The sequence below is a fragment of the Bactrocera dorsalis genome, chromosome 2, assembly GCF_023373825.1.
Source record: "Bactrocera dorsalis isolate Fly_Bdor chromosome 2, ASM2337382v1, whole genome shotgun sequence".
In the NCBI taxonomy this organism is placed as follows: domain Eukaryota; kingdom Metazoa; phylum Arthropoda; class Insecta; order Diptera; family Tephritidae; genus Bactrocera; species Bactrocera dorsalis.
In genome coordinates, this window is record NC_064304.1 from 102,116,970 (window position 1) to 102,140,315 (window position 23,346).

Consider the following 23,346-nt stretch of genomic DNA (forward strand, 5'->3'; position numbering starts at 1 on the left):
TTGTTAAGATACGGGGATTTTTCTGGCTGTGGCATAGTTTACCGACATACTTACTATTGTGTATGACAGCAAAAAGAATATAAATAAAGCACGTGATCGATTTATGTACTTTTTATTGCCAATGTTGTATATAAATTGTTAAGCTATTGATATTTCTTGGGTAATCATTGTGAACTCGAATCTAATTGACAAGAAAGCAAAGTCAATAATATACTCCAGTTAGTTTAGACGAATGAGATCAATGATGAAGTTTCGATAATTTAGATATGTTAGTCAATAAGACACCAGCGTTTATACGTACATACAGTACAAGGTTTTCCAATAGGGATGATATGATTTCCAAGTGCCGCTCCGGCCACTTTAAATGTTATGAACTGTATTCAGTAATGTTTTCAATTTCATCGTAGAAAGATATACGCAAGAACAATGTCTACAAATTTTTCTTCTTTATTGGCGTAGACATCGCTTACGCGGTTATAGCCGAGTTTACAACAGAGCGCCAGTCTTTCTTCCTTTTCGCTGCTTTGCGCTAATTGGAGATTCCAAGCGAAGCCAGGTCCTTCTCCACCTGGTCCTCCCCTTCCTCTGGTTTCCCCGGGACCAATGCGCAAAGGGCCATAAATCTTCCACAGAACCTTTCTACCAAAAACTTGTTACGTCGACTCATCAGATGTTGTCATCGTTGTGTCTCTACACCATATAAATGGACGGGAATAATAAGTGACTTATAGAGTTTCGTTTTTGTTGTCAAGAGTTATTCTTTCAAGGTTGACGTTATTTTCTGGTGTTAATACTTTTCTGCTCCATCGCCATCTCCTGGCGTTTTGCTTTCACTGCCATTAAGCAGGCTGAAAAAGGTTCCCTCCATAATTTTAGTTTGCTCTGGGCATCACTCGCTAAATCACTTCTGGAGGATCTACAAGAGTATACTCCCGTCTTGAAACCTTTTGTTACTCTCCGCATATTTTTGTAGAATTTTTGCAATGATTTGTATTTGCATTTAAAAATATAACGATTTTTTAAAGATAATCATTTTCTCCGATGGGGCTTACTTTCATCTGAGTGGCGCAACAAACAAACAGAAGTCTCCATTCTGGTGAAAAAAAATCCACAAATTATTGATGAACAACTCTTAGATTCACATAAATTGACAGTTTTGTGTGGTTTTTGGTTTGGTGGAATCATCGGTCCTTTTTATGGCCCCAAGTGGAAGATATTTATCCTGACAATATCTGGTTCCAACTAGACATGTGCCACACAGCACGTGCAACAACCAAATTAGTGCGAGAAAAGTGTGGAGATTTGATTATTTCAAGAATTTGTGACATTGAGTGGCCGCCAAGCAGTTGGGAATTAACACCATTAGAGTACTTTTTATAAGGTTATTTAAACTCATTGGTCTTTAGCAATAAACCAGACTTTATAAGCCAATATTGAACGTGCTATTCATAATATACGACTTGGTCACTCTTATTGGAAAACCCGGTATATATGGACAATATGGTGTACTTATTATATTTATATATAGTATTTTGATATCTTCTTAACTTTTAATGGCTGTCTTCGTTTCACCAAAAATATATATTAATATATTTTTATTAATTTTAATAGTTAATAATTAAATTTTTCATTTTATTCTATCATTGAAGCGCTTCACACATTGCTTGGAGGCCTTGGTATGACAAAAACGATACACAAGAAAATAACGAACGCGCACGAAAGGCATATACAGCTATACTGACTTTAACGCCAAAACAACCGGATGATGAGGCATACACTACAGTTTCAAATAAGGTAAATTTGCTAAAACCTGTCATAAAATTACATAACCAAATAATAATCCGTTTTATTTTGTTAGATCAAAACCATCGCTACGGAGAAATATAATTACACATTCCAGGAAAATGAGGATGTCTCATCCTTTGTAATATCCTTCTTCGATGGCGTATTGCTCTATGCCAAAGCGCTCAATGACAGTATTCGTGAGGATCCGACGGTGCTGACTCGCCCTATAAATGGCACCGATATGGTACGACGTATGTGGGGCCGCAGTTTCAAAGGTATTACCGGTAATGTCACTATCGATAACAACGGCGATCGTATCTCAGCGTATTCCTTGCTGGACATGAATCCGCATACGGGCAGTTTTGAAATTGTTGCTGATTTCATACACAACCGCTTGGACTTTGTGCCGGGCAAGGAAATACACTGGGCGGGTGGTCGCAAAGAACCACCACCCAGCTCGCCGATTTGTGGTTACGATGGCTCACTGTGTCCCGATAATTGTAAGTATAGTTGATTTGAATAGTAGTGAATAGTTTGCCGATAATAATTTTTAACTCTTTGTCTCTGCAGCATTACCCGGTTATGCAATACTCTCGATCATACTCGGCGTCGTAGTTGTGTTGATGACTGTCGGTTTCTTCTTCGGTTACCGGCACTACAAATCAGAGGCGGAAATAAATTCTATGACATGGAAGGTTTCGCTTAGTGATTTAGTTTGTCCAGATTTGGGTGGTCGCGGTATACGCGGCTCCTTTCACTCGCTCGTGCGGCATAGCTCGCAACTGACACTCATGTCCGAGGACTTGCGTTCGCTGTGCGGTGATCGTCAAATCTTCATACCGGTCGGTATGTATCGTGGTTGTGAAGTAGCTATTAAGGCTATCGAAAATCGTCAAATCAATTTGACACGTTCGCTTATGTTGGAACTAAAAAGTATGAAGGATCTGCAGCATGATCATTTGGTGAAATTCTATGGCGCATGCTTGGATCCACCGAAGCGTTTCCTACTCACCGAATACTGTCCGAAGGGCTCACTGCAGGACATACTGGAGAATGAACAATTCCAGCTGGACTGGATGATCAAATTATCATTAATGCATGATATTGTGCGCGGCATGCATTTTCTACATAACTCGGTTATACGTTCGCATGGCAATTTGAAATCCTCCAATTGTGTGGTGGATTCCAGGTTCGTTTTAAAAATCACCGATTTTGGTTTGCATACGCTAAAGCGGGAACGACCAGAAGCGGTGGAAAACGATGTGGAGGACTGCAATAGTCATGCGTATTGGAGTAGTAAGTATATGAATCGCCTTTATGACCAAAAATTTTATATTCCCCACCTTTGAATATAAATATCATTTCCATCCGAATTTACCTCTTTCTCCCTTTTGGTTCATATAATTTTGAATTAAAATGCTTAATATAGTTTCACTTTCTTGCAGAACTATTTTGGACTGCGCCAGAATTGTTGAAAATTGGCAATGATCGTCCGCCAGAGGGTACACAAAAGGGGGACGTTTATTCCTTTGGCATAATCGTACATGAAATCAGTACAAGACAAGGTCCATTTTACTTAGGCAAGACTGAAATAGAAAAATCACCTAAAGGTAAGTTTGAAAAAATACTAAACTTCCATACTCCAGGCGACGGATCATTATTTTCCGAAATGTTAGATAAGTAATTTTTAGCAAATCTGTACTGTGTCGCGGAACCGTTGCAAGAATAAAAAAAGACCTTGACTTTCTTGACACATAAAATCTTGGACCAAATAGCGCTGAATGCGCCATTTTGAACTATCGCACCTTATAATCTTACTATTCCGTTTCATTGTTATGCTCAGACCATTTGTTGCTCTCAATGAAACTACTTATATCCGTTATGATTTTTGTAGACAACTATTGAAGCTTGATGCCTGATGGGCTCCTAAGTTATTGTATCGGGTTTGTGGTTTGAAATAGAACTGGATATTCATAGAGAAAGAGAAGAATGATATTTTTCAACTTATATAGTAGGTCCTTGGTTCTATTCCTGTCATATTTGTGCCGTAACTGTTTTGATATCTTGTAGCTTGTTGTTGTGTTCCATCTACTCTGAGCAGTTTGTTCAATGATCGTTCCAAGCGGGCATGGTATTGGCTCCACCTCAGATTCGTCTAAAGAGTCTCCTAGCCTTGCCAATTTATCTCCCTTTTCGTTGCCGAAAATGTTCCTGTGGTCTGTAACGAGAATTATGGACAAGTGGAATTGTCCTGGCAGTGAGCCTAAACTCTTCCTTCATTTCTTGACTACGCTGGAATTAATCTGTGATGTCGCTAAGGCAAGCAATGCTGCCTGGCTGGTTGCTTTCTGTATTCTTCCGTAATTATTTAATAGTACTTTACAGGCCTTCTCGATATATAGCACTTCGACTTAGAAGATGCTTCCTGATTTTGGTAAAGATGTCGACATCAATGGGCCCGTCGGTATAGATAGAGTTAATAGCCTTCCCTCTTACTATACATCTTCTTCATTCATTGAGGATATAGTCTGATTTAGTTATACAAGTATTTAGCTGATTCAGGATGGCGCTGCGCGGCCCATAGGGTAACCTTCATCGCGCTTTTTTGATAACATTACTGATTGCAGAAGAAAACATCCCTAATACCATCAACATGCTATTACTTTCACTTCTCTGCTTGCATGCTTCCTCCAGCCAATTTTAGTAGGAACACCACTTTGACTCGTTTCCAGTTTCTCTGTATGAAGGGAAGTTGGATGCTGTTCTTATATAACTTTTCTAACCTTGGAACCATGAGGCTTCGGCATCATTATGGGAACAATCCCATCCAAGTCCGCCGTTTTAAATGGCAAGAAACAAATATCTTCTTCTTACTTACTATGCGGCCGGAGGTGTCTTTCTTAATCCGCAAACTGTTTTCACTTTTTTTTAGATTTACTGCTAGATTCAACCTCGTCGTTAAATCTAAAAAAAATACTTAATGTTCAAAAATAATAACTAATAATATTTATTTTAATCGAAATCGTGTCTTTCCTTTGACTCCTGAAATACTTATACATTTTGAATTTTCGTGGTTTCAAACTTTACGTTCCAGAGTTGTATTTTCTGATTCCGCTTTCAATGGTTTTCGTTCCACTGTCCGCTGCATGATCGTTTCTAAATGATCGACTACGTCATCTGTTTTTTGTAGTTGCCAAAGCAAATAACCGCGTTCAATGAGTGTTGCTTTCGTTTTGCTCGGCGGTGTATTGTTTGTCTGGGGTATAAATTTACCTTTAAAGTGTTTAATTATACACGTCAGCACATACATATGTAAATGCTTACCTTCTAGCGAGCATCGTCGAAGGCTAGACTGTTCCATCTGATCAAATGAACCTCTTACTGATTCATTCGATTCTTTTTCTTGCGTTTGGCACACTTCCCAATCTTCCATCAGTTTACTCTTCACAGACAATACCGGATTGTCTGCACTTAAGTCGTAGGAATCTTTGCGAGAAGCACCACTCTCAAGACGTTGCTTATTAGGCGTCTGTTGTAAATTAACATTTGTTCCTGGCTTCGGCTCAACTTTGGTTGTAGTTTGCGGTTGTTGTGTAGTCTTTAGCGTTGGATTGTCATCGAGAAACATATAGTCTGTTGGTGGTTGAGACAAATGCGGCTGATGGAATGTATATTGAAGTTTTGGCTTTGAAAATTTCGAGTTTTGAGTATTGACTTTATTTTCCTCTTTTGCTTTTCCATTTATATCATTTGGTGCCGTTAGATGTTGCTTCGACATTATCGAATTTGGTATCCGTATAGTTTGCGTTAATCCGAAAAGTTGTGGATTTTGGCGAAACTGCTTTCTTGTTTATATTTCGAAACTCAAAATTTGTATTAAACAATTAGTTTATAGCATTTTAAATTGACGAAAAAGAATTCCAAACATATTGACAATAAAAAATTGGACCACAAAAATCTATAATATCGTATGAATCGATACATTCAAATATGTCAACAAAAGATTGATAAGCATAGTATTCGGTTAGTGTTGGAAAAACTAAATTTTATGTTCAAAACGAGGAGAATAATCGTTCACGACAAATTCTATTCGCAGCAAAATCAATCCATTTCTAAAGCCGATGGTTGCTGGCGATAAAAAGTGGTTAACTTACGACAGGTGAAAACGGTGGTGATCGAAGCGAGTGAGCATGGGCAAACGGTGGTTGTTGAAAACGACTCTTACAATTTTTTGTTTCTATCGGAGTGATATTGTGAAATTACCTTCAAAATATTCTTCTTTACTGGCGTAGACACCGCTTACGCACGCCAGTCGTTTCTTCTTTTCACAATTTGGCACCAATTCGAGATACTAAATGCAGCCAGGTTCTTTTACACCTGATCTCTCCAACGGAGTGGAGGTCGACCACTTTCTCTGCTTCCCTCGGCGGGTACTACGTCGAATTCTTTCATTCATTCGGAGGACATAACCTAGCCAGCGTAGCCGCTGTCTTAATTCGCTGAACTATGACAATGTCGTCGCATATAGTATATCATACAGCTTATCGTTCCATCGAATGCGGTATTCGCCGCGGACAATGCGGAAAGGACCATAAATTTTCCGCAGGAACCTTTCTCACAAAAACTCGTAACGCCAACTCATCAGATGTTGCAATCGTTCATGCCTCTGCACCATATAGCAGGTCGGGAATAATGAGTGACTTATGGAGTTTGGTTTTTATTCGTCGAGAGAGGAATTCTTCTCAATTACCTACTCAGTCCGAAGTAGCACTTGTTGGCAAGAGCTATTCCGCGTTGGATTTCGAGGCTGGCATTATTGTTGCTGTTAATACTGGTTCTAAGACAGACGAAATTATCTACGACTTAGAAGTTATCACCACTTGCTTCGCTTCCTTATCTTGAGCTATATGTAGAAGAATCGTTTCTGGTCACTCCCAAGTGAACGGTAATCAGAGAACTTTCCTCACTTGCGTGAACTTCATTCGCGAGACATCACAAAAAAGAAGAAAAAAAAGTACCAAAAAACAGCGCTTGTTCGTGAGAAACACTAATCCTTTTAGTTTAATTTTATAACAACTACAACTCAAGTTCTCCATTAAATAAGAGTAATACATAGTTTTTTCTAAATGAGTCAGAAATTTTCCAGCTGTTGTTTCGATCTTGGTTTCTGTAAACTTTAAATGTGTGTTTTTTGGGCTAAATAAGCGTTTCATTCGCTTCCTCTATCCTCTCCATTTCGCTAACCAAGACCGTAGTCGCTGACACCAAAGTGAGCATTGGCCTGAACAACTTTGTGCGGATTGCTGTTTCAATTTACGCAGCTCGGCACGTTTTTGACGTCGGCGGTATACCTCGTGACGACGTTCAAGCTCAGACAACCAAGCGATACGTGATTCCTCCCAACATTGTAGTTTATAATTTAGTCCATGAGCACCACCAAAAATAATGTCCTCATCCGATGACTTCTTAACGAGTTGTGCTGAAGTTAAAGAGTTAGCATAAGTAAATGGATGTACTCGTAGATAAAATATGTAGATAAGTTTAACCGAACGTACCATCATCGAAAAATGCAATGAACCGTAAAGGTTTTCCTTCGCCAAGCTCAAAAGTATCGCGTGCTTTTCGTCTTTTTTGCTTGAATCTCGCATAAAGCAGCAGTGAATCTATATGTCTTAGCGCCGGTTGATGAGAGTAATCCTCAAAATTATTTGTGGGCAACACTTCAAATACTGGCACCGATTTATAGTAATCGAGTTCGTACGAATCGAGGGACATAGCCAGCCGAGCTAACAACGAAATTAAGTTCTCGCTGAGTTAATGAAGTTATGTATGTAAAGCTGCTTTAAGTGCACTTACAATTATCAGAGGAAATCACTGGTTCAAGTGGTGGCTCTACTATATTTTTTGTCTCATAACGGTAACACGGGTTATGAAATAGGCATGATTCTTTTCTTTCCAAATGATTTTCGTTATCGGCTATGCTCTGCCGTGCGGTTTTATACACTTCAGATAACGTAGCCGCATCGTCGGTTTCTCGCATCGTACTCGGTTCTACTACGAGCTCATTGTTTGGGTCTGTGTAATATTGTGAGGAATGCGGTACTAAGAATCCTTTACGATGACATGTCGAACAAACACTTTCCGTGGATGTGTCCTCAGTCGATGCAAAAGCCTCTCTCGTTTTCCACGCCGCTTTAGCAATTTCATTATACCTGCATTCCTCCTCGCCACTGATCAAACGTGAATTCTGCGCATTTGACGGATACTCTGGCAGATTGTATGGCGTAAGCTCTAGGGCACATTGACAAGTAGGCAAAACCGAAGTGATGGAATGCAATGAGCTTTGCGGCAAGTAAGCTATTTGATCTAAACGACTTAGTGGATCGCGTACAAAGCTCAAAGGGCTATCGTACAGCAGTGCTGGCTTGAGCGGATACTGCTCATATAGAAATTGTGGTCTCTCATGTTTCGATTTGTTGAAGTCCACACGAGCGGCTTGTATTGATAGCTCTGTGGCTTGTGGCGTGTATAACGAGCCCGTCGGCACTTCAAACTCTTTTCTGTTAGGATTTAATGCACAAATATTTAACACTCTGGGTTTTGGTATCACTACAAATCTCTGCAACTCTTGAGAATGCGTTCTTTGCGCCAGCAGCGATGTGCTACTTGCAGCTGTGGTACAGTTATCTGCATCGTTTTTATTAGTAAGCGTAATCGTACTCGTACGATCATTAGTAATTAGTTGGTATTTGTTGTCGTCTATATTGCAGGAAGTGCTACTCTTCTCCAATTTACATTTTAACATGTCATCTACAAACTCTCGCAACTTTTTCGCTTAATGCTTTTAAACAATAAATGAGTATTAGGTGTTTATAGAACTGAGCTGGTAGTGTTTGCGACGCTTTCAATTGTTGTATATTTTTCAGAGACGATATAACATTTTCTTTGTATTTATTGCCTTAGTTTGCCGAAGTGATAGTCCTCACGATTTCAAAATAAATTTTAAAATAAATGTAATAAAATATTTACTTCATTTTTTTCCAATATTTCAAATAAAATATGTCAGAAAAAATGATAACGAATGCGTGTACGAATGTAAAAGTTACAAGATGTTCGAAAAATCTATATAATATTTATCTTAACCTTTGGGCAGCGAAGCGGAGTGAACTTCGAATTTTCAAATGTGGAGCCATCATTGTTTTCAAGTTCAAGTTCAATTAAATCTGAAATGGTTCTGTGATTTACGTAGCACAATTTCTTTCGAATAGGCGTTATCAAGTTTTTATGATGGTTCATTTCGAGGGTCCCTATTTTTTAAAGAAAAATCACAGAAAATTTAAGTTTAATGGTGGATGTTTATTATCATTCAAAAGAACATTTTTTGGCATATATTTTTTGAGGATTATCGCTTTCACATGTTGGCCGCGGCAACGTCTCAGATGAGCCATCCATTGAGTCCAATTTTCGATGATTCGTTAGAGCATTTCGACTGGTGAATGACACGCGATATTGAACTCCACGGCCTGATTGGAAGCAGGATTGTTTGGTGGGCAATCATCGGCCCGAAACATGAAATCATCTGCTTACTGTCGAGCGACTTCAGGTCTTGCAGGTCTAGAAACATCTCAACACCTACTTTTTAATAAAGAATCCAATAAGATTTGTATTAGCTTCAAACCGCTTTATCGACTTATAAGATCTGATCTGATCTGCTTCACAATGGACTGTTTACAATAGTCCAAGCTTGATTCTCATCTACAGAAACAGCCATTGAACCTTAATCTTCTTTCAATAATATTCTTTTTTTTCAGAAATTATTCAACTAGTCAAAGCTTATCCGGAACATATATCTTCGCCATTTCGTCCGTATATCGATGAGCATGATGGATATCTTGATATTAACAACCTCATGATCAAGTGCTGGGCTGAGGATCCGCTTGAACGTCCCGACTTCAATGCACTCAAATCAATCATACGTCGAATCAATAAGTATGCACAAACTTAAAGCATATGTTTTAAGATTTTAATTATAAAAATATAAAAATTTTATTCACACAGAGACAACGAGACCGGAAACATTGTGGACAACCTGCTTAAACGCATGGAACTGTATGCCAATAATCTGGAGGAGCTTGTCGAAGAGCGTACACAAGACTACATTGAGGAGAAAAAGAAATGCGAGAAGCTCCTGTATCAACTACTACCGCAGAGCGTTGCAGCGCAGCTTATCAGCGGACAACCGGTGGTGGCCGAAACCTTCGATCAGGTCACCATCTACTTCAGTGATATTGTCGGTTTCACCGCCATCTCAGCCGAGAGCACACCCATGCAGGTGGTGCAATTTCTCAACGATCTCTACACCTGTTTCGATTCCATAGTCGAGAATTTCGATGTCTACAAAGTTGAAACGATAGGCGATGCCTATATGGTTGTTTCCGGCTTGCCCATACGTAATGGTAATCAGCATGCGCGTGAAATTGCACGTTTAGCACTGGCGCTACTTGGCGCCGTACATAAATTTAGAATACACCATCGACCGCAAGATCAACTAAAGCTACGTATTGGCTTGCACACGGGCGCTTGTGTGGCTGGCGTTGTGGGTCTAAAGATGCCGCGGTATTGTCTCTTCGGCGATACGGTGAATACGGCGTCACGGATGGAATCAAATGGCGAAGCGCTACGTATACACATTAGTCAAAATACCAAATTGGCATTAGACGAATTCGGTACATTCATAACCACACAACGGGGTTATGTGCCCATGAAGGGTAAAGGCGAAATGCTCACATATTGGCTCGAGGGTGAAGTACCAAAACCGGAGTCACCTACAGTGCCGGCACAACAGTTGCTGCACGGGCGGCGTTCCTCACTCAAACATCCGCCGCAACGTTATAGTGTTATGTTGCAAAAGCAACATTCCGAGATCTCAGAGGGTGAGCAGTTACCGCCAGCGACAATAGTCGAACACAGCAGCGTACCGAAAACGCCGACTTTGCGTGTGAAGCGCAAAATCTCGTCATCATCACCTAAATTGAATGGCAACGAATTTAAACCCGAGGACTTCAATTACTATCTGGATAATGTCAAACAACAAGAAGACAAAGAGCACATAGTGACTATGGGTAAGCTAACAAATGGGCTCAACGGCGACATTTACAGTAGTCGGTCGCTGCGTGAGCCACGTAAAGATGCCAACAACGAGTTGGCCAATCTACGTTTACCGCTATCAGGTGCACTAAAAAATCACAATAACAATTTAGCGAATAACCACCGTACCAGCTTTACACATCTAATGCAATCCAACTCGAATTCCAATCTAAGCGGCATTCTACATCCGACAACACCGGCATTAGCACGCGTGCGCCCGAGGCCGTCACCAAGCATTTCACCATTGGTATCAAGTGAACGTGTCGACAACGACCACTTACAAAATGTGCAACGCATCAAATTCCAAGTAGGCATTAAAGATGACGGACCACAAGATAGCGGTATAAATGACAGATCTGAGCCAAATACTTCTACACAACTTTTACCTCGGCGCGCATCACTTGATGAATCATATAGTGAATCAAATATTTATAAGCCTGATGGCGTTAATGATGACGAAGACGACATTGATTTGCCATTAAATCACCAGTTGAATAGTAGTAAAGCACGCTTGTTGGAAGGCGAAAATCTAAATAGCGTTGTATTCACTAAAAATGGTTGTGATAGTGTATGCAAAAGCAACAATAATAGCTATAATAACATTGTAAAAGCAAATAATGCAAAGAATTTGCATCTTATCAGCAAAGCTGTGCCGCCAATGGATAATCACGTGGGCGCACGTACTGCTGACGCAGCAAATACGGGTGCCAGTGTAGTGGGTAATGCTGTAACTGTGGCCACACCTACTGCAGGGAGTGTGGCGCAACCGTTATTGGGAAAATCAATTCATAATTTAGTATAAATCATTATTTCAGCAACGAATTTCACAACTGCAGAGCAATCATGCAATTGTATTGCAACTCATGTTCACTAAGTGGACGCCTACATGTACAGGTGCAGGAAGTACTTTGAAACTGATTTCAGGTTTATAAGTAAGTGGAAATGTGATCACAAATTTCTCAAAAATAAATGAACTTTAAACTCTTGTTTGTATTAAAATGCTTGAATATAACTTGGCTGAGGCGCAGAGCAATTGAAAATATTTGCACATGTAAACTAATATTACAGAAATTCTTGTACTCAGTGCTATTACAAACAAAAAAACTAAATATTCACTCATAAATAAAAACTAGTTTTAAAAAATAATTTAACATTTATTAGGTTTTCAAATTACTGTTGTATAGTGTTATGTAATATGCCAACAGCATAGTACGACAAATGTAGCAAAAATAATATATTGAAAATGTTAGATTTTAAACACAAACATAATTTCATCACGTCCTTAAATCGACCATCACAAATAGCATGTAAGTTAAATTCTTTGTTTATATACTAAACTTTAGAGTATATAAAGAATTGTAGCGTGTTTTAAAATCATCTTTATCCAGTGGCTGTTCTCAAAAACTTTTAACAAATAATTGTAGTAATATCTTGAAAATATATTTACATTTTAAGTTGTATTTATTTTTTTACTTAATTATTGTCTAGTATATTTAGAAAAACATATTTATATATACATGTATATGATACGTATAAATACATATATTTTAAATATTGTAAGAAAGTGTAGTTGAAAAAATAAAGCATCAAACAAATTATTTTCAATATCAAACTGATTATTTAATTTCCAATTTTCAACTCGTTTACAAAATCATAACAAACAGACGATTATCTTACGCACCTAATTTATTTATTATGCAGCATCGTCAAAAAACCAAAATATTAGTTCAAACCACGCGAGCACGACCATTTCTCCTTTTGTCATTAACTACAGATCTTTGGGAAAAACGAAATATTATGCGGTAAATAAACACTCTCGAAATATTAAGTTTTTTGAGAAACTCATATTTTCAAAAATTTCACTTGGGCTTTACACAGATATTTTTTAGCTTCCACTTCCAATGTTAATAAGCTTAAGCGAAGAGTACGCGCTGTAAACTTTGTAACAGAATTTATGACAGGACTAAGTACTAATGCTCTTTTTTTATATGTGGAAATTCAAATTACACTACTTTTAACTTACGGTTTTTAAATAAACAAGAGTACAATAAACAAGTATGTATGGCTACATATATGTCATAGTCAAATACATTATAACATGATTTTGTATTGGTTATGACATACTACATATTTGCTTGTAAATCTACTACTTACATTGCGCTGCAATTAAGAAACCGCTGAATATATTAAGGTACGCTATGGTAATTTGCTTTAAAGTATCATCAAAACACTTAGTAAAACTTTAAACACTTGAAGGGGAACACACTTAACACATTTTCACAATATAAAACTTATTTATTCACTTTATACACCTTGAAAAAGTGGACTTGCTCTTATTTCTTAACAACTTTGTGAAACACATACTACATTTACTTCGACTATACAGCCACACACACTCTTCCCCGTTTTACATTTTTCTTACAACGCACACATTTAGAAGACACACGATTATTTAAATACACGGAAATTTAAATTAATTCTTAGTATCCGCCAATTTTTGATTTATTCGCTCAACTGTTATTAATTTCACCAAATATTATTCAATTTATCAAATTGGCTTCAACGAAAAGAAACAACCGCGACACAAAAGAAAATGGTTTCCTTTTCCGTTAGTTTTACATATCTTAAGTTTGTATAGGGTAACTCAGATTGACAAGAAAACCAAATTCACAGGGTGCTTAGTAGCCGATATACATGTAGTCGAATATACGTTGAACCAAAAAACTTGTGAAATATGTTATAAATAAAAAAATAACTTTTTGATTTTGTTGTAAAATATAATTAATTGTTTTTTACTGTGATATACATGCCTTCTTAGCAACTTTTGCTATATGTAGATCTTTTAAGTTTTGTACCGATTTAAATCTCTGCAATGACAGTTACACATCTCTAATAGTAAGCATTTGACATTTGACTGCTGTCAGCTGTGCAGGCAAAGAAAATTGGGGAAGAATTTTTATCCTTAATTAAAGCAGCCAAGTTATTGTTTATGCAGACATTTCAATATTTGCTATTACAAAATTAAAAACAATATTTTAATATAGAATATATTGTGTGACGTTATATGCTACAAGTGTTATAAACTTAATATATGAAATCGGTGTAATGCTAATCGCTACAAAATAATCTCCGGCGCAGAGTAATTTGAAAGTCATTCCGAAAAGTAAAATTTGAAGTGCGTAAATGCAAAAATTGCATAATTAAAACTAAAGCACCAATAATTTATTAAACAATCTTTACAGTGTGGTTGTGGCACAAAAAATGGTTTAGATTGAAAACGGACGGTGTACAAAATCGGAAGTAATATTTTGTCCAGTTTAGAGCAACTAGGAAATAATACTTATAGGTATGTCTTTGTTCTTGCTTTAGCTTCGACAATTTATGGAAATAAACAACCATTTATAACCGCAAATAGAAAAATTAAACATTTATGTATATAAATATAACAAATAACACATATGTATTTAACAACATTTTACAACAAATTTTTATTCGTATTGTTGTTTTACGTTAAACTTCAATGGAAATAAAATCTAACAATTGTTTGTTTGTTTGCTGCTTCAATTATCAATTATCTGGGCAGACGTGTGTCACTAAACTCATGTAGATCAAAATTAGACTTGCTAATTAAGTACATATTCCTATTTTGCATTTCGTGTCGCCTACAAATTAATATTCTTCCACTATGAAATGATAATTAAATCTATTGAATATCCATTTCGTGTATGATCTGATAAGCAGTTATCGCATAAAGTAATTTATGTTATAATTTATATAAACAGAAAAAAAGTTAACTTTGGTTACACGCTAGCTTTAATACCCTTTACAAACACAAAAGATAAGGGGTCTCCGACGTTTTTTCTGGCTGTTACCAACTTCGTGGCAAACTTTACCTAACATGTTAATGGTATAAGTGGTTGGCGTGAATTCAAAAACTTTAGATATCCTAACTAATTACAAAACTAAAAGTCATCGTCAACGCCCATGTAACCGTGTCATTTTTGCAAACTAAATATTTCTTGTGAAATAATTATGTTGTAATTTAAGCTTAGCTGCTTTTGCAATAATTCAAATAATGCAAAATCACAATTCGCCGTATATTTTTTCTTATCAATTTGACGTCCGTCAAAGCGCTCAACGACAATTATATCTACACACGTATTTGTACATAAATACACACTGCACCAATTATGTGTAATATGTACTAATTTATTTATGATATTTATAAAGAAGACAGCATTGTAGTATTTTCACATATACTTTCAGCATCTAAGTAAAACAACACCACGAAAAAACAAGATGCTCTACTGTCCGCCGAATGTAACATTTTCGCAAATTTGGATAAACAATGGCATATCACATTGTTTTATGGACACAATTGGCAATGGGGTGGCAAGTGGTTTTATGCTGCTCATGGGCACCGTACAACTACTAATGTATCGCAAATATGCCACACGCAATGATCCGACGCATATCACCAAATCGCGCTTATACGCTTTGCAGCTCTTTCTATTATTCTTCTTTCCTATATTGGCATTAGTAAGATTCCTCTTAAATGCACGTGTCTACCCGGATCATGCAGTTTATGGATATATGGTGAGTTTTGTGTATACAAACTTTAGTTTCTTTATATATGCATATGTATAAATTTTGCTCTTTTAATTTTAGATACTCTCAACTGTACTTATTTGCATATCATATCCTTTCTCAGTTTGTGTTATATTAAAGGAACGCTTCTATCAGCTGCCATCACTACCGACGCGAGGTCACGGCCTCATATTATTACTATTTTGGACTTTGGGTTTTATCAATGAATCATTGGCATTCATAAATTTGCGACATGAAGATTGGTGGTTCACACTTAAAACGTTAGTACTGAAGAGAAATCAATAAATATATTTATTATGCAAATTAATTCATGAATTAAGTGTATATATGCTTAATTAGTTGATAACAATTAAGTTTGGAAATTGGCTTATAAATTTTGCTCTAGATTGTAATATAAACTACACTAAGTGGCATTCTATACCACTTACTCGACATTATATTTTTGTATGCTTTGCATACATATATACGCTAAATGGTAAAATCTCTTACAATTTCCCGTTTTTACTTAATTAATGTTCCATTCATTCATTTTTTTCTTTTTATAGCAATAAAGATCAAGTGGAAATGGCTTTATTCGTTACACGCTTCATAACCTCACTATTGATTTTCATATTGGGTCTTAAGGCACCTGGTATTATGCGGCCTTATGTGCATCTCGATGAACCATCCAATGCGAGCAACAATAATACACAACAGGGTTCCGCTTTTCGCAATGCTTTTAAGAAATTGGCTAAACTATTTCCCTACATGTGGCCTAAAAAAGACGTGATGTTACAATTATCTGTTGTTGTCTGTGTACTATTGCTAATTGCTGGACGTGTTATTAAACTATTTTTGCCAATCTATCGAAAAAAGCTGGGTATGTCGTATACAATAATCTTATATAATTAAATTTCTTAATATACATATTTCCTGATTGCAGTGGACAGCCTCACCATACCGCCTATACTCTTCCGTTGGGATTTCGTACTTATCTATGTTGCATTATCCTTTGTACAAGGCGGTGGCACTGGCACTATGGGGCTTTTCAATAATTTACGTTCTTTTCTGTGGATACGCGTACAACAGTATACAACGAGAGAAATTGAAGTCGATCTATTCAGTCATTTGCATCAACTCTCACTGCGTTGGCATCTGCAACGCAAAACTGGCGAAGTTTTACGTGTTATGGATCGTGGCACAGACTCCATTAATAATTTATTAAACTACATTATCTTTTCGATTACGCCCACTATTGTCGATTTGCTTGTAGCTGTGGTTTTCTTTATCTACGCTTTCAATTGGTGGTTTGGACTGATTGTGTTTCTCACAATGTTTCTATATATTTGTAAGTAATGATGGAAGAACAAAAAAATATACTTATTTTCCTATTTAACCTAAAAAATATGAATTTTTTTCAGTGGCCACTATTTTGGTTACCGAATGGCGCACTAAGTATCAGCGTCGCATGAATTTGGCCGATAATGCTCAGCGCGCACGCAGTGTTGACTCGCTATTAAATTTCGAAACTGTAAAATATTACGGCGCTGAACAGTATGAGGTTGAGGAATACCGTCAGGCCATTGTAAAATATCAGGTACCCATATATGCCAAAAATTTAAATTAACATTTCATTAATACACATATATATATTCTTTTTCCAATTCTAGAAGGAAGAATTCCTCTCCATGTTGACACTCAACTTACTTAACACCTCTCAAAATATTATACTCTGTCTCGGCTTGCTCTGCGGCTCAATGCTGTGTGTCTATTTAGTTGCGCATCATCAGACGCTCACCGTCGGTGACTTTGTACTCTTCTTCACCTACCTTATGGATCTTTATATGCCGCTCAATTGGTTTGGCACCTACTATCGTGCTATACAGAAGAATTTCGTCGATATGGAGAACATGTTCGATCTGTTGAAGGAGGATCAGGAAATTTTTGATGCACCTGGTGCTGCACCACTTATCACCGCTGGTGCGGGCATTGAATTCTCGAATGTAACTTTTGGTTACTCACCCGAGAAGATTGTATTGCGCAATGTAAGCTTCAGCGTGCCACCGGGTAAAACTGTCGCCATCGTTGGACCATCTGGCGCGGGTAAAAGCACAATTGTACGTTTGCTCTTCCGTTTCTATGACGTACAATCCGGTGCAGTGCTAATCGATGGACAGAATATCAAATTAGTGCAGCAGCAGAGTTTAAGAAAGGCAATTGGTAAGTTAAGAATATAAGTTAAGTTAAGTTTTTGACACATTTCTAATCACCTCATTTCCTAACCATCTCCTTTTCTTCTACGCCACGATGCCCAAGTACTTGATCTCTTAAGGTGATACTACTGCCTGAAGTCATTCTTGAATAAAACAAAGGATGACTTCGTTATAATAATTGCTCTGTAAGATGAGGAGTGTCATCAACAAGGCAAAATCTTCCAAATCCGTTGGCCCTGCTGGAGTTAACACGCTGAGCGTCTATGCTCGACGGGAGTAAGCCATGTCCTCAAGGTCCTCAACCTGTCGCTGACCACTCTTCAAATTCCCCTTTTTGTGGAAAATCGGGAGAGTGGACCCACTACTGAAATCTGGGAAACCCGTCTTCAAATAAGAGTCCTATCGTCCGATAACTCTCCTCCCTAATATTGAAGGCACTTGAGGCCTTGCTACTCCCGATCCTCACACTCCACCTGAGCATAGCAAACCACCAGCATGGCTTCCGAAAAGTGCACAGCACTTAGCGTTATAAGCACCTAGATAGTTCAGAGTCTTAACCAGAAACCACCCTACGAGAAGACAATCATCGTAGCCTCAAAAGCTTTTGACACAGTCAATCACACAACGCTACTTGAGGACATCGAAAAATCAACGCTCCCTTCAGGACCGAAGGGAGTCTAACCCCGTCGAAACAGCACAATTCCTGGCCTACCGTTGGATGACGTCGATAGCAACTTATCTAATCCTTATCGTCCTAACGGGGATTAGGTACCCGTTACAACAACCCTAACCACATCGGCGAACTACCGTGAGACGGTTTCTTTGAGACACTCGTTTAAACTGGAGTCACCCCAGTATTTTTTCTTGTTCAGGGTTGTGTTGAACTTTCTCCTGAAGCTCATTCGCTTAGACATTTTCTTCGTAGCTGCGTTTAATAACCAAGACTTCTTTTCGAATCCTAATTTTAATCATCTTGAAATCTACAGATATTTCTTATGTAGCCTCTTTTACCTTTTTTTATTTCTTTGAATCTAATTACAAATTTCTTTGCGCAGGCGTGGTGCCCCAGGACACTGTACTCTTCAATAACACGATTTTCTACAACATTGAATATGGCAAAATTGGCGCACGCGCCGATGAAGTGTACGAGGCTGCGCGCCTGGCCGATATACATGAACGGATTTTGGGCTTCCCCGAACGCTATGAAACGAAAGTGGGTGAGCGGGGCTTACGTCTAAGCGGTGGCGAGAAACAACGTGTTGCCATAGCGCGCACGCTGCTCAAAGCGCCGGTGTTGGTGCTGCTCGATGAGGCCACGTCGGCGCTCGACACCAATACCGAACGAAATATTCAAGCGGCCTTATCGCGTGTCTGCGCCAATCGCACGACAATTGTAATTGCGCATCGTCTCTCCACAATCATAAACGCCGATGAGATACTCGTGCTTAAGGATGGCAACATCGCCGAACGTGGACGACATGAGGAGCTGCTGCAACGTAAGGATGGCGTTTACGCTGAGATGTGGATGCAACAGCTCAAGAACTTGGAGAGTGATGGAGAGGGAGAAAAGAATGTTAACACGAAAGACAAACCTCCAACGGAAGACGCTGGTAGTGGCATTAGTGCCATGCTGCGCGCCGGGCATGCGCACGGTGGTGCGCGCTAAAGCCGTTATGGCGGATAAAAAATTACAAGTGCTTATGAATGGTTATAGACTTTTCTGTGTTTATTTTTTCAAACCATATACTATATATATTTTTTTGTTTTCAAAATATGCATGTTTGTATGTGGCATACACGAGTCGGCCTGTTTACGTGTATAAAATTGTTATGAATGGTGTAATGGAATGTATTTAAACTGTAACGCGTATGGCAGTTTGTGGTTTATACAATGAAAACTAGAGATCTAGAGATATGTAGCAAAACGCTACTTAAAATATATATAATAGTAATAAAAAAATAACAAAATTCAATTTTCTGCGTTTTATACTCATTAGTACATAGGTTAGGTGAGGTTTTACTGGCTGGCTGTCACGCCATACATAGATCTTCTAGTCCTTTGTAATACATATAAGTAATACATATTTACTTATTTTAATAATATGTCGGTGAATGTTATATCTGTTTAGTTGTATTTAGAGACGAGGTGAGTTTAGGGGAAGTTGAGTTTCGCTTGGTCGAGTTCATACCGTTTATGTAGTATACATATGTATATGTATATGCATAGTTAGATCTGGTGAGTTTAAGTAAGTTAGGCTGGTTGTTGAGTATAGATCGTAATTAATCGAAGGATTTGAAAAAATATTAATAATTTTTGATAAAGTTGAAAACAAAACAGTTTGATTTTAGGACCAATTTTTAACACAAATTGGCTTGAAAAAATAGTTGTAATCGAAAAAGAGAACTCTTTCGATCAATCATAAGGTCATCCAGTTAGGAAGAAATGTGAAAACTTTCAATAAGATCGCTTCACTAGTTTCTGCGAACTCAAGCCCACCGACTTTGAAGACAATGTTTCGAGAAAAGCACGATCAAAGATTGCAGTAGCCGACCGATCTAACCTGACGGACCGCTCTCTCAAGGGTTCTATCTTTTTTTTTTTATTACAAAACCCTCATAAATAAAGATAACAGGATGCCAAATAATTTAATTTACAATTTTATCTCTGGCTCCTATTATAGCTTAAAATTTTTGGGAATAACCCGACCATTTTTCTCAATTAGCTAATATACATAATATTTACAAACCATACATACACTCAAGATCAAAATTTACCCGGACTGGTGCTTATTGACCGATTTTTATCCTGCCATCGACTGCCGTATTCGCCGTTGCGAATGCACAAAGGACCATAAATCTTCCACAGAACCTTTCTCTCTATAACTCGTAACGCCAACTCCTCAGATGTCATCGTCCATGCCTCTGCATCCTATACCAGAACGGGGATAATGAGTGTCTTGTAGAGTTTGGTCTTTGTTCGTCGAGAAAGAACTTTACTTCTCAATTGCCTACATAGTCCGTGGGAGTCAACTCGCGAGGGCGATGAGTGTTTGTTTGATGACAAGAGATATTTAGTCTTACTCTCGTTCACTCCAGACCCATTTGCTCGCTTCCTTAACCATTACGGACAAAGCAGACTCTAGGGAAAGCAGAACTAACGACAGAACGGTTGCTGGGTTATTGAGACCAATGATATACCTTCGCTATTTAGCTCTGCATCTCGTTTTTTGAAGAAATTGCGGAAAATTTCTTTTACACCTACCTTGAAGGCTCTAAAATAAATAAAGTAAGAGCAAGAATTTTCTATGGATAACTTAATTCTGCCATTGTCATCAATACTTATTATCGATAGGGTCAAGAGAGGCGATTTCCTCAACAGCCTGTTCTAAGTTATCAGAATTGACGCAGATTTTATCCGGCCAAGCCTGTTATTCTGACCCAAGTGCTTGATCTAACCCTGTTTGAATCTGTATGCAAAAGTGTTTCCGCAGAGTATATGAAGCTAACTTTTTCTCCACTTGATCCTTCCGGTGCAGAGAAAGTCTCACTTTTCTTCTGATCACCTCTAGAGTATTAATTAATTCAAACTACTTAAATATGTTTTAACTAGCTAATCGTTTTTTACTACCTAAAGACACGACCATTTGAACGATGCTACCAGGTTTTTCGGGTAGATACTTGTATCGTTTTGGAATCGGTTCGAAAGGTAAGGTGTTTTGGTTAAACTTGAAAAATCTGAAGCATCTTCAGAACAGCGATTAGTCAATTGATTCTTTCTCTTTATCTTCGACGCGAGCGGCAAGCAGTGTCTGTCAGGATGATTAGTTTTATCGGATCGATGTCAATCAGACAAAGACTAGTCGTTATGACATGGAATTTTACAAGTAAACTTCCCCCAATTAGTGTCTATGGTACTCCCCAAAACTACTTGTACTGTTGTATTAACAGTATATATGTTTGCAGATGCTGAAGTCTGTGGCGAAGTACGCCGGATCTTTGTAATGTAAAATAAGTCTGTTCGAATGCATATCACTTGTGCATCTTAGACCTAAGCATTTTTTGTTCACTGGGTTTTTCGTGTGTACACAACCCTTCAATTAGGCTCGTTGTGACTATAACTGAGGTCAATGGCGTTGCAAAAAAATGAGCAAAAATATTTAATCAGTAATGAGGAGTACAATTAGATGTGAAGTTGTTTCAAAGTGAACGAGTGGCTGAAGATAACTGAGAGTGAGAGTAAATGCTGATTTACGTACACTCATACATCAAATAAATGAAGCTCAACATTTGCAACGTGAACCCTTGCAAGAAATATATTTTCAGTTGTATTTAACAAAATTCTTCCTTAGATGCTTCAGACTTATGTCTTGAGCGGATCGCACAACCAGCGAGTACTCGTATTAGTCAGTCTTTCTAAAACGATTTTTTTTCGCAAATCATCTAAAGATTCAAGTTTCATGATGATATACGGTTTTGCAGAAGTTTATTGAACATTCTTATACACTAATTCCCGCAAACATACTATAAGAAGGCTCCTTTCGAATTCTGTCTTACCCAACGACTACTCACTTTCTTCTAAAAGCTCTTTTAAAATCGTTTGTACTTCACATTTTCCCCATGTGGTAAGAAATTATTTATTTTTTAATCCACGTAATTGAAAAATACTAGAAGAATTTTTAATAATGAGGGCGCTACGATAAATGCTTAATCTCACCACCCCATGGCGTCTCTAACGCATGAGAAATATATTGTTGATGGAGAAAGGCAAAAGCGTCCATAGAGCTAGGGTAATTCGTTTCCACGACTGTCGGGTCTGCATAACTGGATTTTTGTCTAACACGGCAGCACTCCTCCAAATTACTTAAGGAATGTCTTCTGTCACAACAACAACAACATGTATCATTATTAGTAAGATTCGATGCCGATTACCAATTAAATGAAGAAAAAGTACTCGTCCATCATGAAATGGTAACTATGTAATCAAACTTGAAAGGTCAGTCAGAAATTTTGGTCGAATGAGGAGATTATAAACGCAACGGAAGTACGGAAATAGAAAGAATACATTCTGTGTTTGAACTTTTAATTGAAAATATGGGATTACGTCAATATAAGGGGAAAAAATAAAAAAACCCTAAACTTGTTATTTGAATATGTGACACACATTTTGAACTTGTGTGAAAAAACGCTAAAGCAGAAGTTACAGACCTTTACATTACCTACAACATTGCCATAAAACTTTTTTCTCTAGGACTCGTAGATTTGCCGGAAATCGAGATAAGCCATTATTAACTCTTAAAAATTCAACCACTTTCTTTTCCCGACCTCATATTTCCTGTAAATTATTTTGTCCTTAATGTTTGTTATTTTATCTTTCGCTTCCGATAGATTGTTTTCAAAGATTAGCTACCCAGGTCTTGAAATGAATATTTTAAGTTACTGTAGAGAACACAAAAAGCTTTCCTCAATATTTCTCGTGAATTGGAACGCCAGCGTTTAACCAACTTCTTCGTCAGATTTAACACTGCTTGACTTTTTCTATTTTCGAAACACAAATATGCACTGCAGGGCACTCATCTTCAGGCCTGCAAAGGAATGTAAGTGGAAGAACTGCAAGC

At 37.7% G+C, this 23,346-nt stretch overlaps 4 protein-coding genes across 7 annotated transcripts in view; 2 read left to right on the forward strand and 2 right to left on the reverse strand.

Annotated features, from left to right (window-relative positions):
* Positions 1-12,544, forward strand: part of LOC105230478 (atrial natriuretic peptide receptor 1) — a 107,305-nt gene extending 94,761 nt beyond the window's left edge. For both annotated transcript variants that reach the window (XM_049448603.1, XM_011211263.4), the window contains 6 exons: positions 1,650-1,794; positions 1,859-2,285; positions 2,356-3,081; positions 3,231-3,395; positions 9,597-9,774; positions 9,844-12,544. In XM_049448603.1, coding sequence (XP_049304560.1) covers positions 1,650-1,794; positions 1,859-2,285; positions 2,356-3,081; positions 3,231-3,395; positions 9,597-9,774; positions 9,844-11,734 — 3,532 coding nt within the window. In that variant the 3' untranslated portion in view covers positions 11,735-12,544. The remainder of the gene's footprint in view (positions 1-1,649; positions 1,795-1,858; positions 2,286-2,355; positions 3,082-3,230; positions 3,396-9,596; positions 9,775-9,843) is intronic.
* On the reverse strand, positions 4,772-5,563 carry LOC105230476 (uncharacterized). Of its 2 annotated transcripts, none has more exons than XM_011211261.4 (2): positions 5,110-5,563; positions 4,772-5,041 (listed from the first exon to the last, which is right to left on the reverse strand). In XM_011211261.4, exons 1-2 carry the CDS (start codon positions 5,561-5,563, stop codon positions 4,998-5,000), a joined length of 498 nt encoding a protein of 165 aa, XP_011209563.2. In that variant the 3' UTR covers positions 4,772-4,997. The 2 variants fall into 2 exon arrangements, with proteins under 2 accessions (XP_011209563.2, XP_011209562.2); XM_011211260.4 differs by having other exon boundaries at positions 4,772-5,058.
* LOC105230477 (uncharacterized) lies at positions 6,817-9,590 on the reverse strand. Its single transcript, XM_011211262.4, has 3 exons — positions 7,642-9,590; positions 7,341-7,571; positions 6,817-7,264 (listed from the first exon to the last, which is right to left on the reverse strand). Exons 1-3 carry the CDS (start codon positions 8,588-8,590, stop codon positions 7,008-7,010), a joined length of 1,437 nt encoding a protein of 478 aa, XP_011209564.2. The 5' UTR covers positions 8,591-9,590; the 3' UTR covers positions 6,817-7,007.
* A 1,295-nt stretch (positions 12,545-13,839) lies between the features above and the next one.
* Positions 13,840-19,704, forward strand: LOC105230475 (ATP-binding cassette sub-family B member 6). 2 transcript variants are annotated; one of them, XM_011211258.3, is made up of 9 exons: positions 13,840-14,107; positions 14,175-14,278; positions 15,199-15,528; positions 15,601-15,800; positions 16,086-16,399; positions 16,463-16,867; positions 16,941-17,116; positions 17,190-17,739; positions 18,788-19,704. In XM_011211258.3, exons 3-9 carry the CDS (start codon positions 15,232-15,234, stop codon positions 19,396-19,398), a joined length of 2,553 nt encoding a protein of 850 aa, XP_011209560.1. In that variant the 5' UTR covers positions 13,840-14,107; positions 14,175-14,278; positions 15,199-15,231; the 3' UTR covers positions 19,399-19,704. The 2 variants fall into 2 exon arrangements, with proteins under 2 accessions (XP_011209560.1, XP_029407901.1); XM_029552041.2 differs by lacking the exon at positions 14,175-14,278.
* Positions 19,705-23,346: the final 3,642 nt, after the last annotated feature.

What these genes read in the sequence shown, in the direction of transcription:
- LOC105230476 (XM_011211260.4), bottom strand. Translation starts at nt 5,563, where the DNA reads ATGTCGAAGCAACATCTAACGGCACCAAATGATATAAATGGAAAAGCA. An exon ending in TCGACGATGCTCGCTAGAAG is followed by an intron (nt 5,059 to 5,109) that starts GTAAGCATTTAC and finishes AACACTTTAAAG; the next exon opens with GTAAATTTATACCCCAGACA.
- LOC105230477 (XM_011211262.4), bottom strand. Translation starts at nt 8,590, where the DNA reads ATGTTAAAATGTAAATTGGAGAAGAGTAGCACTTCCTGCAATATAGAC. An exon ending in AGTGATTTCCTCTGATAATT is followed by an intron (nt 7,572 to 7,641) that starts GTAAGTGCACTT and finishes TTTCGTTGTTAG; the next exon opens with CTCGGCTGGCTATGTCCCTC. An exon ending in CATTGCATTTTTCGATGATG is followed by an intron (nt 7,265 to 7,340) that starts GTACGTTCGGTT and finishes CTTTAACTTCAG; the next exon opens with CACAACTCGTTAAGAAGTCA.
- LOC105230475 (XM_011211258.3), top strand. Translation starts at nt 15,232, where the DNA reads ATGCTCTACTGTCCGCCGAATGTAACATTTTCGCAAATTTGGATAAAC. An exon ending in AATCTATCGAAAAAAGCTGG is followed by an intron (nt 16,400 to 16,462) that starts GTATGTCGTATA and finishes TCCTGATTGCAG; the next exon opens with TGGACAGCCTCACCATACCG. An exon ending in GAGTTTAAGAAAGGCAATTG is followed by an intron (nt 17,740 to 18,787) that starts GTAAGTTAAGAA and finishes TTCTTTGCGCAG; the next exon opens with GCGTGGTGCCCCAGGACACT.